Below are 13,126 nucleotides of genomic sequence, written 5' to 3'. Positions count from 1 at the left end.
TAGGCCTAACGTGCCCAGGCTGACTGGTACATGGACTCCTTTCACTGGGCCGGGGCTCAGCTGGGAGGGGAGGATTTCTGCCGAATCCCTACACTCCCAGACACCAGGACCCTTGGGACCGGCAAAGCCTAGAGTGAGCTGGCCCTTCTGGACTCCTGCCCCAGCTAGCCGCAAGTGTGGATCCCACAGATAGGTTCTCTAGCCTGCAAATGGCAGAGGACTCCCAAATGTGCCGTGGAGCCGCTGTCCTGGCCCCTCATGAGGCACCTGCCCAGCTTCGGGGCAGCGGAGAGAAGACAGGGCAGAGGCTTCACTCACCGCCTTCCCTTCTTCAAGGCCGGGTGTAGAAGGGGTCCTGAAGGGCAGGTCACACGGGGAACACCGCAGGCTTGGGGAGACTGCTCTTCTTCCTGCCGCAGAGAAGGGGGCGAGGTGGTAAAGAGGGACGGCCGGGGCCCTGCGCATCCTTAGGGTGCAGGGGGACCCCGTAAGTAGAAAGGAACTTTCTGAAAGATGTGTCTGTCCATGCAGCCACTCTTCCTGAAAAGTGTTAGGGCTAGACCCCAGCTACTCGGACTGCCTTTTCCCCCACAGCTACTTCTCTTGCACATTCACATTTCAGGCCTCGAATTCCTCCCATCTCTTGCCTGGTGAGATGCTTTCACCTCCTGTAGGACTTCCTTAACCCTCCAACACGGGAATGGCGCCTGCCCCGGGAACACGGCACTGGATTTCACCAAGCGGGTCAAGTCTGCCGTGGTGGCGCACGCGTGGGCCTGGCAGAGGAGAAGCTCGTCTCCCCACACCCCGTGCCGCTGGCGCGCCGGAGCCGTAGGGGTGGGGAGGCGCCTGGGGCCCCCACACACCTGTCCCGACAGCGCGGAGGCTGCTCTTCTCGGACAGTGGGAGCAGGGAAAGGGGCCGGAGCACATAATGATGAAACCGGTTTCTACAAAGTGATGCTCTTTGTACCAAAATATTTAATGAATATGCTGTTAAAATAAAACCAACAAAAGAAATAGTAATACAATTTTACTGGTTTATATTTCAGTTCATAAAGTTGACACACTGAAACTACCCTAGCACAATGTCCACGCACCTAGTTTTAGATGGGCTTACAGCTGTTTTGGTAACTGAACAAGAAAGACATGGAAAGCGGTGGAGGGTGTGGTTCGGGGGGTGGGGGTTGCCATTGTTACCTCCCTTGTCACAGTGACCTCAGCAAGCGTTAGTATAGCCAACAGGAAAAGAGATACAAAACAACCCAAGAATCTTTATACACAAACCAGTGCCTCTTAGAACAGCTACCTGCACCCTGCGTGCGGAGACCAGATCATCGGCGCCAGCCCGTCAGCATATCACTATATAAATTAAAAGGTCTAGGTTATTTGTTTTTTTAAAGGTGCTAAAACCTCTATTCTGTAGTTTTGAAGTGAGAACCTGCAGCCCATCTGAACAGCGAGGTCTGCACCCAGCACACTCGGGGGAGGGCCCGGGGGCCCAGACAGCTGGGGAGGGACACGGGTCAGCAGGACCGGGCCTGGGCCTGTGCATCCCGCACATGTGTCTACACACACACACACACACACACACACACACGGCGCAGTGTCCTCCTTGCCTGTATGACCTGTTGTGCAAAAGCACTAGGGACCTTGAAGTGATGGAGCATTTCCCAGCTCTCGAGAAGGTGGGGGAGGAGAGTGGAGCCCAGCAGAACTGGAGTGACATTAAGTGCCCAAATATCCACATAATTAGGTTGTGCAGATCAGTCTCGGTCTGGGATTTAAACACTGTCAGTTGGGCACACTGGGAAAAGATATTTATACACACACACACACACACACACACACACACACACGACACATGAAGCAAAATAAGATTTGTCCACGTTATGATTAACCCTGTCTCACAGTCGGTCAAGTCGCCCAGCCCAGCCCTGTGACGTTTTGGCAGCTAACACTAAAAACAAGAGGAACTAGAAGAGTTGCATAGAATTGATCAGAAACGTGAATAATGCCAAACCCAACACCTGTGCAATGTGTTCTTTAACAAAACTAGGTGGCTTCAACTACAACCAGGAAACCCTCCTATTTAAAACAAAGTGCTTCTCCGCGTCTACCTGGAGGACCCTATGCTGGCACGAAGTAGATAAGAATTATTTGCGATACTGATCCCCTGCCCACCCCACCCCCACCCCACAATATATATATAATATGTATATTTAAAAACAAACAAAAAAAAGATTAAAGGTTTAGAAAAAAACCAAAAGCCTGAAGGATCCCCAAACTCCGATAATGTCAACTCAGCCCTTGGGCTGGGTGAGGTGGTGACCCACACCAGGAAGAGGCCTGGGAGCTCACACGGAGGATGGTTTCCCAGAGCGTGTCCAGAGCGTCACTCAGCCAGCAGGCCTGTTAGCATCAGTAGTTAGGAGAGCCTTACCCCAGAGAGGCTGACTGCTTCATGAGCTCTGGTCCAATGACCTACCAACATGCTGCTATGGATCTGACTTAGGTACATTCTGGTCCTGGGACATGTCACAGAATCACACATCTGGCCAAAGAAGGCAACAAAAGGTGTCGTGTTTTCTGAAGGTGTCTGGAGGCAGCCACTTCACTCAGCAAGTCTCTTTCCCTTGAACCCCCGTTGCCGTCTTTATGGAGCTCAGGGTTCGGTTAAACCACGTCTTCTTGGCGGCCTGTACCTCATTCAGGGCAAGGCCTAAATGGTGCTCCAAGTCCTGCAAGGGGAACAATGTACGGTGAGCATGCTCGGCTCCAGTGTCAAGGGAGGTGCCTCCCGAGAGCTGAGCCATGATAAGAATTCAGCCTATGTATTCTTGAGAGGCCTCTGGAAATTCCCCAGTCTCCACTTGGCATAAAAGGGTCTGGAATCCCTAGAGTTCTGGGATTTTTCCTAGTTAAGACCTCTTCATTTCTTGCCTCATCTACTTATTAAAACAACCTCCTAACTGAGCGCTTCCTTCTCTTATCCACCGACTGCACATCAGGCAGACAGAGTTAATGGTCTGGTTCAAAGACCACGCCACTAATTTCCAGCAAAGACCTTTAAAGTCTAGACTCCCTAGCAAGACATTTGAGATGTTTCATAATCTGGACCCAGAGACACTCTGCCAGCTCAGTGCCCACCTCCACCCCTGCCTTCCTGGCACTCCTCACTGGGCAGGCCCTCTCCTCCCTCTGCCGCTCAGCACGCCGCTCCCTCCACCAGGGATGCTCACTGTTCTCTCTCTTCTGCAGCTGCAACCCTGGTTCATTCTTTGACCACAGCTCACATACTGCTGCCTTGGTGGTGCTTTTCCTGATTGTCCTGGACAGTCACACAAGCCATGTCTTAGCTTTGCAACCCCAGCACCTAGAACAGGGCCTGGCAAAGAGCAGATGCCCAGTGAATGTGTGTGATGTGGGAGACCAGGCCCTAAGCTTTAGTCCTGAACTCAGTCCCTTCCACACACGGTGCTTAGGGCCCACTCTGTGCTCCGTATTATACTGGTGCTCGTGGAACTGGCCCGGCAGTGTGCAGATGACCTAAGCCCCACTTTCTTCTTCGGAAGTGGAGGCTCAGATAAATCAGGTCACATGTTCAAAGTCACAAAGCTTGTTAAATGATGGGAGCTGGGACCTACGAGTTCGCAGTTAGGAAGTCCTCGGACACAGTGCCGAGAGCCCTTTCTGGGCATCATCTTACGTAGTCTTCAGAACAAACTATCAGATGGGGGACCTTGTCTCCATTTGCAGATAAGGACTCTGAAGTGTAAAGAGGTTCTGTACTAACCCAAGGTCACAGTTTGGTGGTGCAGCTGTGATTTCAAAGCAGGTGTTCTCTGCTTCACCAAAAAGATCCCAAGGTTGATGGACAATTCTCTGATAAAGTCCAATTCTTATGACCGTCCAAATACTAATTAAACATCCGCTGGTAAATCGTAAGTAATGGGCTTCTTCCCACAGGGATTATGGTCAAAGGTTAAAAGGGAAAAAACCCCCAAACCATAAAGGTCATTTCCAGGGTTTCCAGCCCACGCGGGCGGGCCCAGGGCGGCGGCCGTTACCTGGATCTTGCACTCCGCTTCCACCAGCTGCAGCTTGGTCTGGGCCAGCTCCAGTTCCATCTCCCTCAGCTGGTTCTTCAGGGTCTCCTTCTCCTCATCTGTGTCCTCATCTAAAACCTCCTTGGCTGAGCTTAGGCCCTTTATGCGACCTTCTTTGTTGAAAAATTCCCGGCAGCGCTCACAGTCATCCACTTTTTGCTGAAATTGAAGGTCAGATGTGAAGAGGCAAAGAAGAGAAACCAGCCCTGCGGGAAGGTGTGGGCGCCTCCTTTTTGGGGAGCCAAGAGATGGCTTCTCGGTTGAGCACCACAGCTTCTGAAAAACTATGTTCTCTTTGGCAGATGCCCTACTGGAAAAGCCACGTGGTGTCATACACTAAAAGCAATAAAAATAGTCTTATGTCCTGGTCTGTCACCTCCCTTCTAGGAACCTCGGTTAAAAAAACGAAGATGCAGTGAGTAAAGATTCATGTACAAAGATTTTCACTGTGGAATCAGAGACAGAAACAAAATGGGGCAGGGGGTGTAAACTATCCAACCGCTGTGGGAGAGGAAATACAGAGCTGTGCTGTATTTATACAAGGTAGTTTGTATGCAGCCTCTAAAAAGTTTTTGAGGAACTTTTCACAGCATGGTGAACTGGTTAAATGCTGGGTGACCAAGGACACAGAAATGTCTGTAAAGCATGGTTACAAATATTTACCACATTTCATCAAAGTAAGATGGCCCTGACTGGAAGAAACCCCATTTCATGTTCCTCTAAGAAAACATTCTTCCAATTAAGCCACTTTAGAAAGCCCTCAGTTATAAGGCATGTCCCAATTTCTCAGATGTTAATGTGGAAAAAATGAGTATCTCAGAATGAATGGCATTTTGTACGTTGAAATAAACACAGAAACTCAAAGAACGTACACCGAAGTGTTAATAACGGTGATGTTATTTGTGGGTAATACAATTACAAGAGTTTGTTTTCTTTCATTTTCCAAATTTTCTGCAGTGGGCATTAACAGTTTTAGAATCAGATAATAAGTCATATTTAAAAAATAGATACTGCTGTTTACACTCTACTCAGGGCGGAGGCCAGGTGTATTCTCGCTCCAGGTAAACTGCTGATGTGTGTGCGAGGCCATGAGCACATCCCTCCCACCCTCCTGTCCACGGGGTCGTAAGTGTGTTAGAAAAGCATCTTTCAGTAAATTACTCCTCTCCGAAAAATGTGGTAAGTGCTTCTAACACAGGGACAGCCTAAAGAAAGAAAGCACCAAGTTACAAAAGCCCCCAAACTGGCAACAAAACAAAAACATTACACAAAGTCCTCGTTGCTTTGGGATCCATTATAAGCAGAAGTAATTGAGCTCCGAAGGGGAGTGTCCCAGTGTACAGAACACAGGGAATGACAAGTGATACCACAGGCTCCTGGTCTCTGCACCCCTACCCTCAAGCAAAACCCACTGCTGGCTGGACTCCTTCACCTCGGTGCCCTGCAGTGATCACCTGCTGTACTGACGACATTCGGAAATCCTGGGTCGCCTTTTTTTTTTTCAGTCACGATATCCAGAGGATGTTAAGTGGATTTATAAGGAAAAGGCCAATTGTATTTTAAGATTGAAAACCAGATCTCTGGGTCTCATCTGTACTCCCTTCCAGAGGAGACCAGCACACCACCAGCTGTCAGCCAGGCCATGACAGGAACCTAACAGGGTACTACTGGGTGGCTTCTCTCATGTTTGGAATCAAAGGGAAATCAAACTACCCTCTCCCAAAATCTGTTGTGCTGAGCAAAGCCATAAAATGAAGTAGGTTGTACAGAATCTCTTTGGTAGAGGAAAACTTACCCGAATTTTCTCAATTTCCACTTTATTAGCTGTCTGCTGCTTCTCCAATCTTTCACTCAACTGAGAACAAATCTACAGAAACAAATGAAATGAGACAATCTCTTGAGCAGTGTCATCATCCGCATAACCTGGGTTTGGGATGAATCCGGCAGTGCAAGCTGGACCGTGCTGAGCGGAGAGGACGGTACTTGCACACCGGGTGGAGGTGGTGCCGGGTCGGGGAGGGTGCCGGGGGGACGAGTCGAGTCGGGGGAAGAGCAGAGGTTCCTCTGGTTGGGCCACCTCCATATCCATGGGCCTAGGACTCGAGGAACTCACTGGTGCCCCACTCAATGGCCAACGGTTTACACACACTTGACAGACTCACAAGCCGGCACGAGATCCAAGTGTAGGAAAGAACAAGACCAGCTCAGTTATGTTCTTAAAACTGAAACCAGGGAGAGAAGTGGTTCTACGGCCTATGAGCATAGGTGAATGTGAGGCCGTAAGAACAGAGCGTGGCTCTCATTTATTAAATGCCTATTTATCGGTGGGGCAGGGTGCCAGGCCCTCTACAGACACGATCTTATGGAACCCTCATGACAGTTCTCTGAGACAGGGACCATTTCTCTTATTTTCCCGTTAAGAATCAGTGACGTCACTTGCCCGGTGAAGTACCGTGACCGGTCGGTGCGGGTGGCAGAGCCGGGAAGCCCAGGGTGTGGAGGGGACACACTCATCCAGGCGAGCAGGGCTTCCAGAGCATGTGGCCCACCAACAGTGCACTCACTCACCTGCTTGTAGTCACCAATGATGGAACTGTTTTTTCTAATCTCAGATTCTGCTTTGTCGAGTTCCCGACGACACATTTCTTTTAACTGCAGGTGTTAAAAAAAAAAAAAAAAAAAAAGGAAAAGTGAATGTCTTAAAGGAAATACAAAGCTCTGGCACTAACTGCTCTGTTCTGGGCTTTCCAAAAAGTAACCAACCTACTCAGGAAGCATTCTGTTTCACCTGCCTGGTCTTGATGCCAGGAGAGGGAGAGAACAGTCAAAACGCTTCCATAAAAGATCAAACCCCGTTTCGGAGTGGGGCTTTGGCTAAGGCTCCCCCTGCCAGTGCAGCACAGCCGTGAGCCTGAGCTGAGGACACAGCATAAACCAAACAGACTCAAGAGCTCATCAGAGAATTGCTCCTTCCTCATGATGGAGAAAACGCCCTGCTCTCATTCAGGCTGTCCTGACAGAGACTAAACAGCATGACCATTACGGAGAACCGTGAAGGCAAGAAAGGGCTTCCTCTGTGGTGCGAAGCATCCAAAGCTCTTCGTCCTATGGCTGCGGGTCTGTGCCCCCAGTGACTGTGGAGGGCTAGCTCAGGATAGGCCTTCCAGAGTTTGCTCTGTGGGGGAGATGCCAGCGGACAGGTAGGGGAAGAGCTAGACATTATATGATGGCTGCTTCCTTCTGCAGAAATGCTAAAATAACTCTCTTCTTTGTCACACTCGGATGCTGACACACAGGAGTTTCTCTTGCCCCAAGAAAGGATGGTCTTTGCCCCACTGTCTCCTGCTACGCTCCAATTATTAACAACCATTATGCTTTACACAGTAAATAAAAAAAGCCTTTGGCGGGAAACTGAAGCCAGCTGTCTGCGGGTTCCCCAGTGGCAGCAGGAAGCCGCCAGTTGGACTCATGACTCTCAAGACACAGAGGCATGTGGGAGGGCTGAGCTTCCCTTACCTGAGCAGACTCATCTTCCAGCCGTCTCTTCTCTTCTTCCGCATCAATCAACTTCTGTTTGGTCATAAGCAGCTCCTTATTGAGTGCATCTGCCTTCTCTTCAGCCTGAAGCATGTAAGAGAAGCTGTCACACAACAAGAATCGAGAACCGGATGGGGTCTGAATTGGCCAGCACAATCCCATTTTAACGTGATTGGGAAACTGATCCAGAGAGGGGAAATGACATGCCTGAGGTCACACAGAGACTCTCATGCACAAGTGCCTGGCTCAGTCTCTTGCACAGACATTGTGCAGGACAGTGGTGAGGGGCTCAGCCTTTGGCATCAGATAGCCTGGGCTCAACTCCCATCATTCCCGAATCATGTGCCACTTGAACAAGTCACTGAGAATCATTCTGAACTTCAGGCTTGTCATATGAGGGATAAAACACAGAAAGGACTCCACACAGCACCTTGAATACAGTAAACACTCAATAAAAGGTACCTGTCATTATCACTAATAATAGTAATGATAAATTCTGGTTTTCCTCCTCCAGACTCTTAGTATTTCATGTGCTTCATCAAACAAGTTCTGCACCTCATTCTCATCACTTGATAAAGGAAGCCACCTCCCTCTTGACACTCTCTTTTCATTATCTGAAATGGCCACCCTCTACCCCAGTGTTTTTTGAAAGCATACAAAAGTCTGGTGGGTAGATCTGTGGGTCTAAGTGAAAATGATGCACCTATGCCAGATACAGGAGTCCCTGAGACTGGACATTTCAAGGATAAGTGAAGAATGAGCATGTTAGAGGGCACAAGCTCCTAGTTACAGACCACTAGATATGGAGGGTCTTTGTTATATACCAACCTCCTTTTTAACAATGAATGGATGGTGGATTCCCTGAAACTAAACAGCATTTCTGATGTCACCTAGCTAAAGAGGTATCATGGAGGGGCACCTCAGTTGGTTAAGCGTCCAACTTCGGCTCAGGACATGATCTCACAATTTGTGGTTTTGAGCCCCGCATCAGGCTCTGTGCTGACAGCTTACAGCCTGGAGCCTGCTTCAGATTCTGTGTCTCCATCTCTGCCCTCCCCCACTCTGCTCTGTCTCTCTCTCACTCTCTCTCTCTTAAAATGAATGTTACAAAAAATTAATTAAAAAAAAAAGAGGTGTCATGGAGCCCCTGGCACATTCCACTATACCACCTCCCCTGATGTATCTTCTTTGGGGGGATCAGGATCTGCAGGGCTGAGGCCTTACATGGAGAACTGACAATGGCATGATAATGCAATCTCAAAAAGGCATTAATTACAGGCAAACTGCACAAGTGTGCAATTAAGTGGGGTCCAAGAGTTAAGGCCAATCCTTTCTGGGGAGTGGCTTGTCATCTTCTTCTACAGCTCAAACCCAAGAAGCAATCAAAAGGGAAATGAGAATCAAACAAGAGAGGAAATAACTAGTAAAGAGAGGCCAGTCCCGTTAAAGACTTGTTTTACTTTAATCTGTGGAGCAACCTATTACCTCTCTTTTCCCTCCCCTGGACTCAGTTATCCTCTTCTGAGAAGTAATTTGGAGCCTGCGGCACATTCGTACATTCTCTCAGCTATTCGTCATCACTATCATGGTAGTGATTCTAAGAACTGTGAAACGGCCAGGATATGAACTGGGTCTTTGAAGTCAAGTCTTCCCTGCCCACCGTGGCTCCCCAGTTTGTTTAAAAAAAAAAAAAGAAAGAAAGAAAGAAAAAGAAAGAAAAGAAAAGCAAATGGGGAAGTGATTCCTTCACGTTCTCACAGCGCATGTAGCAGAGCTGTAATCTACAACCAGGTGGCGTGACATTAAGCCCAGTGTTGGTGCTGTCACGCCAAGAAGTGACTCTCAATGCTGTGAAAGGGAGGTGCACAGAAACTAATGGACTGGCCTGACCAGCATCCCCTAAGGGCACCACACTCCCTGCACTCCATCTGCATAAGCATAGGAAGAGGGAGGGTCTGGAGAGAATAAACACAAATCCAGACTTCCACTTCTGGTCATGAAGGACTAACAGGGACCAGATTTACCCTATCACTGTAAACAAAAAACTGGATAAAATGTATGAAACTACTATTTTCAGACAATGAAAATAATAAATGCAGGACTGTGGTTCCTGGGAGAAAGAAAACGAACAAGATGAATTCTACTACCACCCTGGATTTCTACCTAGAGGCACATTCTGGACAAGAAGTAGGGCAAAGGGTTCCAGATAGCACATCTCAAAACATCAAGGAGGCAGAGTTAAGGGGCCAGAGATGCTGACAGAGGCCTGGAAATAAGAAAGCTCTGGAATAGCTAATAAGGTAATAAAGGAGATAAACTCAAATCATGAAAATACCCAATTAAACCAAGGAAGGCAGAAAAGGAGAAAGAAAAGAAATAAAAAGCAAATGCAACAAATAGAGAGCCAAATAGCAAGATGGTAGACTTAATCTACCATATAAGTAATTACATTAAATGTAACTGGCCTAAACATTGCAGTTAAAAGAAGGGGATTATCAGACTCAATAAAATAAGCAAGACCCAACTATAAGCTGGCTACAAAAGACCATTTTAAATATAAAGACACAGATATGTTAAAAGCCAAAGGATGGAGAAAGATGTACCATGCAATATAAGGAAAGTTGGAGTGACTACATTAATATCAGACAAAACAGATTTCAGAGCAGAGTATTGCCAGAGACAAAAAGTGACATTTCATAACAATAAAGGACTCATTCCACTGAGAAGGCATAATAATCTGAAATGTATGCATAAATTCAAATTACAGGAAATTAAAGCTGACATAACTGAAAGGAGAAATAAATGCACAATTAGAGACTTCCTCACTGTTCTCTCAGTAAGTGATGGAACAAGCAGAGGGAAAACAAGTAAGTTTATGGAAGATTTTAACAACACTCAATCAACTTGACCAAACTGACATTTATAGAAGACTGTACCCACAACAAAAGAACACACACATTTTCCAAGTGCTTGTGGGACATGCACCCAAACAGAGCAAAAGTAGGCCCTAAAATAAGCATAAATATATTTTAAAAGGATTAAAATCAGAAAGGATATGTACTCCAACCACAAATGAATTAAATTAGAAATTAACAACAGAAAAATCTCTGGGAAAAATCCCTAATAGTTGTAAGTTAAACAACTAATACTAATAGTTGTTTAATAAACTAATACTAATTGACCAGCATCCCCTAAACTAATACTAATACTAACCAATTCACAGGTCAAAGAAAAAATAAGAACTGAATGAAAATAAAAACAAACCTATCAGAATGTGTAGGATGCAGCTGAAATAGTGCTTGAGGGGGATATGTAACTTTAAAATGCTTATTTTAGGATAAAAGGGGTCCAGGGGTGCCTGGGTGTCTCAGTTGATAAGCTTCTGGCTTCTGCCCAGGTCGTGATCTCATGGTTCCTGAGTTCGAGCCCTGTATCAGGCTCTCTGCTGTCAGCACAGAGCCTGCTTTGGATCCTCTATCCCCCCTCTTTCTCTCTGCCCCTTCCCTGTTCACGTGCTTTCTCTTTCTCAAAAATAATAAATTTAAAAAAAGGTTTTTTTTATTTTTATTTAAAAAAATTTTTTTTACGTTTATTTATTTTTTGAGACAGAGAGAGACAGAGCATGAACGGGGGAGGGTCAGAGAGAGAGGGAGACACAGAATCTGAAACAGGCTCCAGGCTCTGTGCGGTCAGCACAGAGACCGACGCAGGGCTCGAACTCACGGACCGCGAGATCATGACCTGAGCCGAAGTCGGACGCTTAACTGACTGAGCCACCCAGGCGCCCCAAAAAGTTTTTTTTTTTTAAAGAAAAAGAAAAAAAGTGTCCAAAATTAATGATCAAGCTTTCCCTTTAAGAAGCTAGAAAAAGAGGGGTCCCTGGGTGGCTCAGTTGGTTGAACGTCTGACTCTGGCACAGGTCATGATCTCGTGGTTCAGGAGTTCAAACCCCCTATCAGGATCAATGCAGTCAGTGCAGAGCCCACTCTGGATCTTCTGTCCCCCTCCCTTTTGCCCTTCCCCCACCCATGCTCTCTCAAAAATAAACATTAAAAAAAAAAGCTAGAAAAAGAGCAACTAAACTAAAAAAGAAGTTAGAAAAAAATAACGGAAAGGAGAAATCAATGGAACAGAACAAGCAGAAACAAAAGAAACCAAAAAGTGGGTTTTGAAGAAATCAACACACTTGATAAATTTCTAGAAATGTCAGATTAAGGGAAAAGAAGACACAAATTCATTCCATATCAGGAATGAAAGACAGACCATCTCAGTAGATCCTATAAACATTAAAAGAAATACCAATGGAAATACCAATGACTTTGCCAATACATTAGATAACTGACATGATTATGTTACGTGAAAGACAGAAATGATAAAAGTAGACACATGAAGAATTAGAAAATTTGAATAGCTCTGTGTCTGGAAGTAAACTGAATTCATTATTAAATAATTTCCAAAGAAAATTCCAGGCCCACATGGCTTCACTAGGTAATCCAAGATTTAATCAAGGAAGAATACTACACAAAGGCCTTAAGAAAACAGGAGGGAATGCTTCCCAATTTATTTTTGAACGCCATTACCCTGACACCAACACAAAATTAAGGAAACTCCAGACAAATATTCCTCATGAACACAGAAATTTTAACACAAATAAAAATCTGAAGGGAAAAAAAGGAAACCCTAAATTTCCTCGGAATGCAAGGCTGGTTTACATTAAAAAATCAAATTATGTCACCATATTAACAGAATTACGAGAAATAGTAAATAATCATCTTAACAAATGCAGGAAGAATAACAAAACTCGACACCCATTCATGACAAAAACTCAGCAAATATTAAGAAAGGAGAACTTCCTCAACCTGATCTCTGGAAAATCTACAGGTGACACCTGGGACACGGCAACAAGGGAGCCTCATTGGGAGGGGGCCTCTCCCGTTCAACACTGTTCTGAAGATCCTGGTGGGTGCAGGAAGGCAAGAAAAAGGCCTAAAGACTCAAAAGGAAATAAACTGTCTTTATTCCGAGATGAAAGACTCAAAAGGAAATAAACTGTCTTTATTCCGAGAAGTGTATGTGGAAAATCCTAAATAACAAACAAAAATAGCTATTAGAATCCTAAGCGAATTCAGCGAGGGTCACAGGATAGAAGGTCATGTAATCAGTTTTATTTCTATTTTTAAATTTCAAATATTTATTTAGTTTTGGGAGAGCACGAGCAGGGGAGGGGCAGAGAGGGGGCAGAGGATCTGAAGCGGGCTCTGCACTAATGGGCTGACAGCAGTGAGCCCGATGCGGGGCTCGAATTCACGAATCATGAGATCGCGACCTGAGCCGAAGTTGGACACTCACCAACTGAGCCACCCAGGTGCCCCTAATCAGTTTTGTTTCTAGAGATTAGCAAGAAATTATTGGAAAATGCATTTAAGAAAACAATATCCTTTACAATAAATTTAAAAATGTGCACGCCTTGTTAACTGACAA

General features: G+C 46.0%; 1 protein-coding gene across 1 annotated transcript in view; it reads right to left on the bottom strand.

Annotated features, from left to right (window-relative positions):
• Window positions 1-957: 957 nt before the first annotated feature.
• LOC115500153 (rab GTPase-activating protein 1-like) overlaps window positions 958-13,126 on the bottom strand; it is a 170,158-nt gene continuing 157,989 nt past the window's right edge. Inside the window, 5 exon segments of the mRNA XM_030294523.1 lie at window positions 958-2,740; window positions 4,070-4,267; window positions 5,904-5,975; window positions 6,677-6,760; window positions 7,625-7,729. Of these exon segments, the coding sequence (XP_030150383.1) occupies window positions 2,618-2,740; window positions 4,070-4,267; window positions 5,904-5,975; window positions 6,677-6,760; window positions 7,625-7,729 (582 nt within the window). The 3' untranslated portion in view covers window positions 958-2,617.

This window comes from Lynx canadensis, chromosome D4, assembly GCF_007474595.2.
Source record: "Lynx canadensis isolate LIC74 chromosome D4, mLynCan4.pri.v2, whole genome shotgun sequence".
In the NCBI taxonomy this organism is placed as follows: Eukaryota; Metazoa; Chordata; class Mammalia; order Carnivora; family Felidae; genus Lynx; species Lynx canadensis.
Note: the sequence above shows the minus strand (reverse complement) of the source record. Positions and strands in the feature narration are given on the sequence as shown.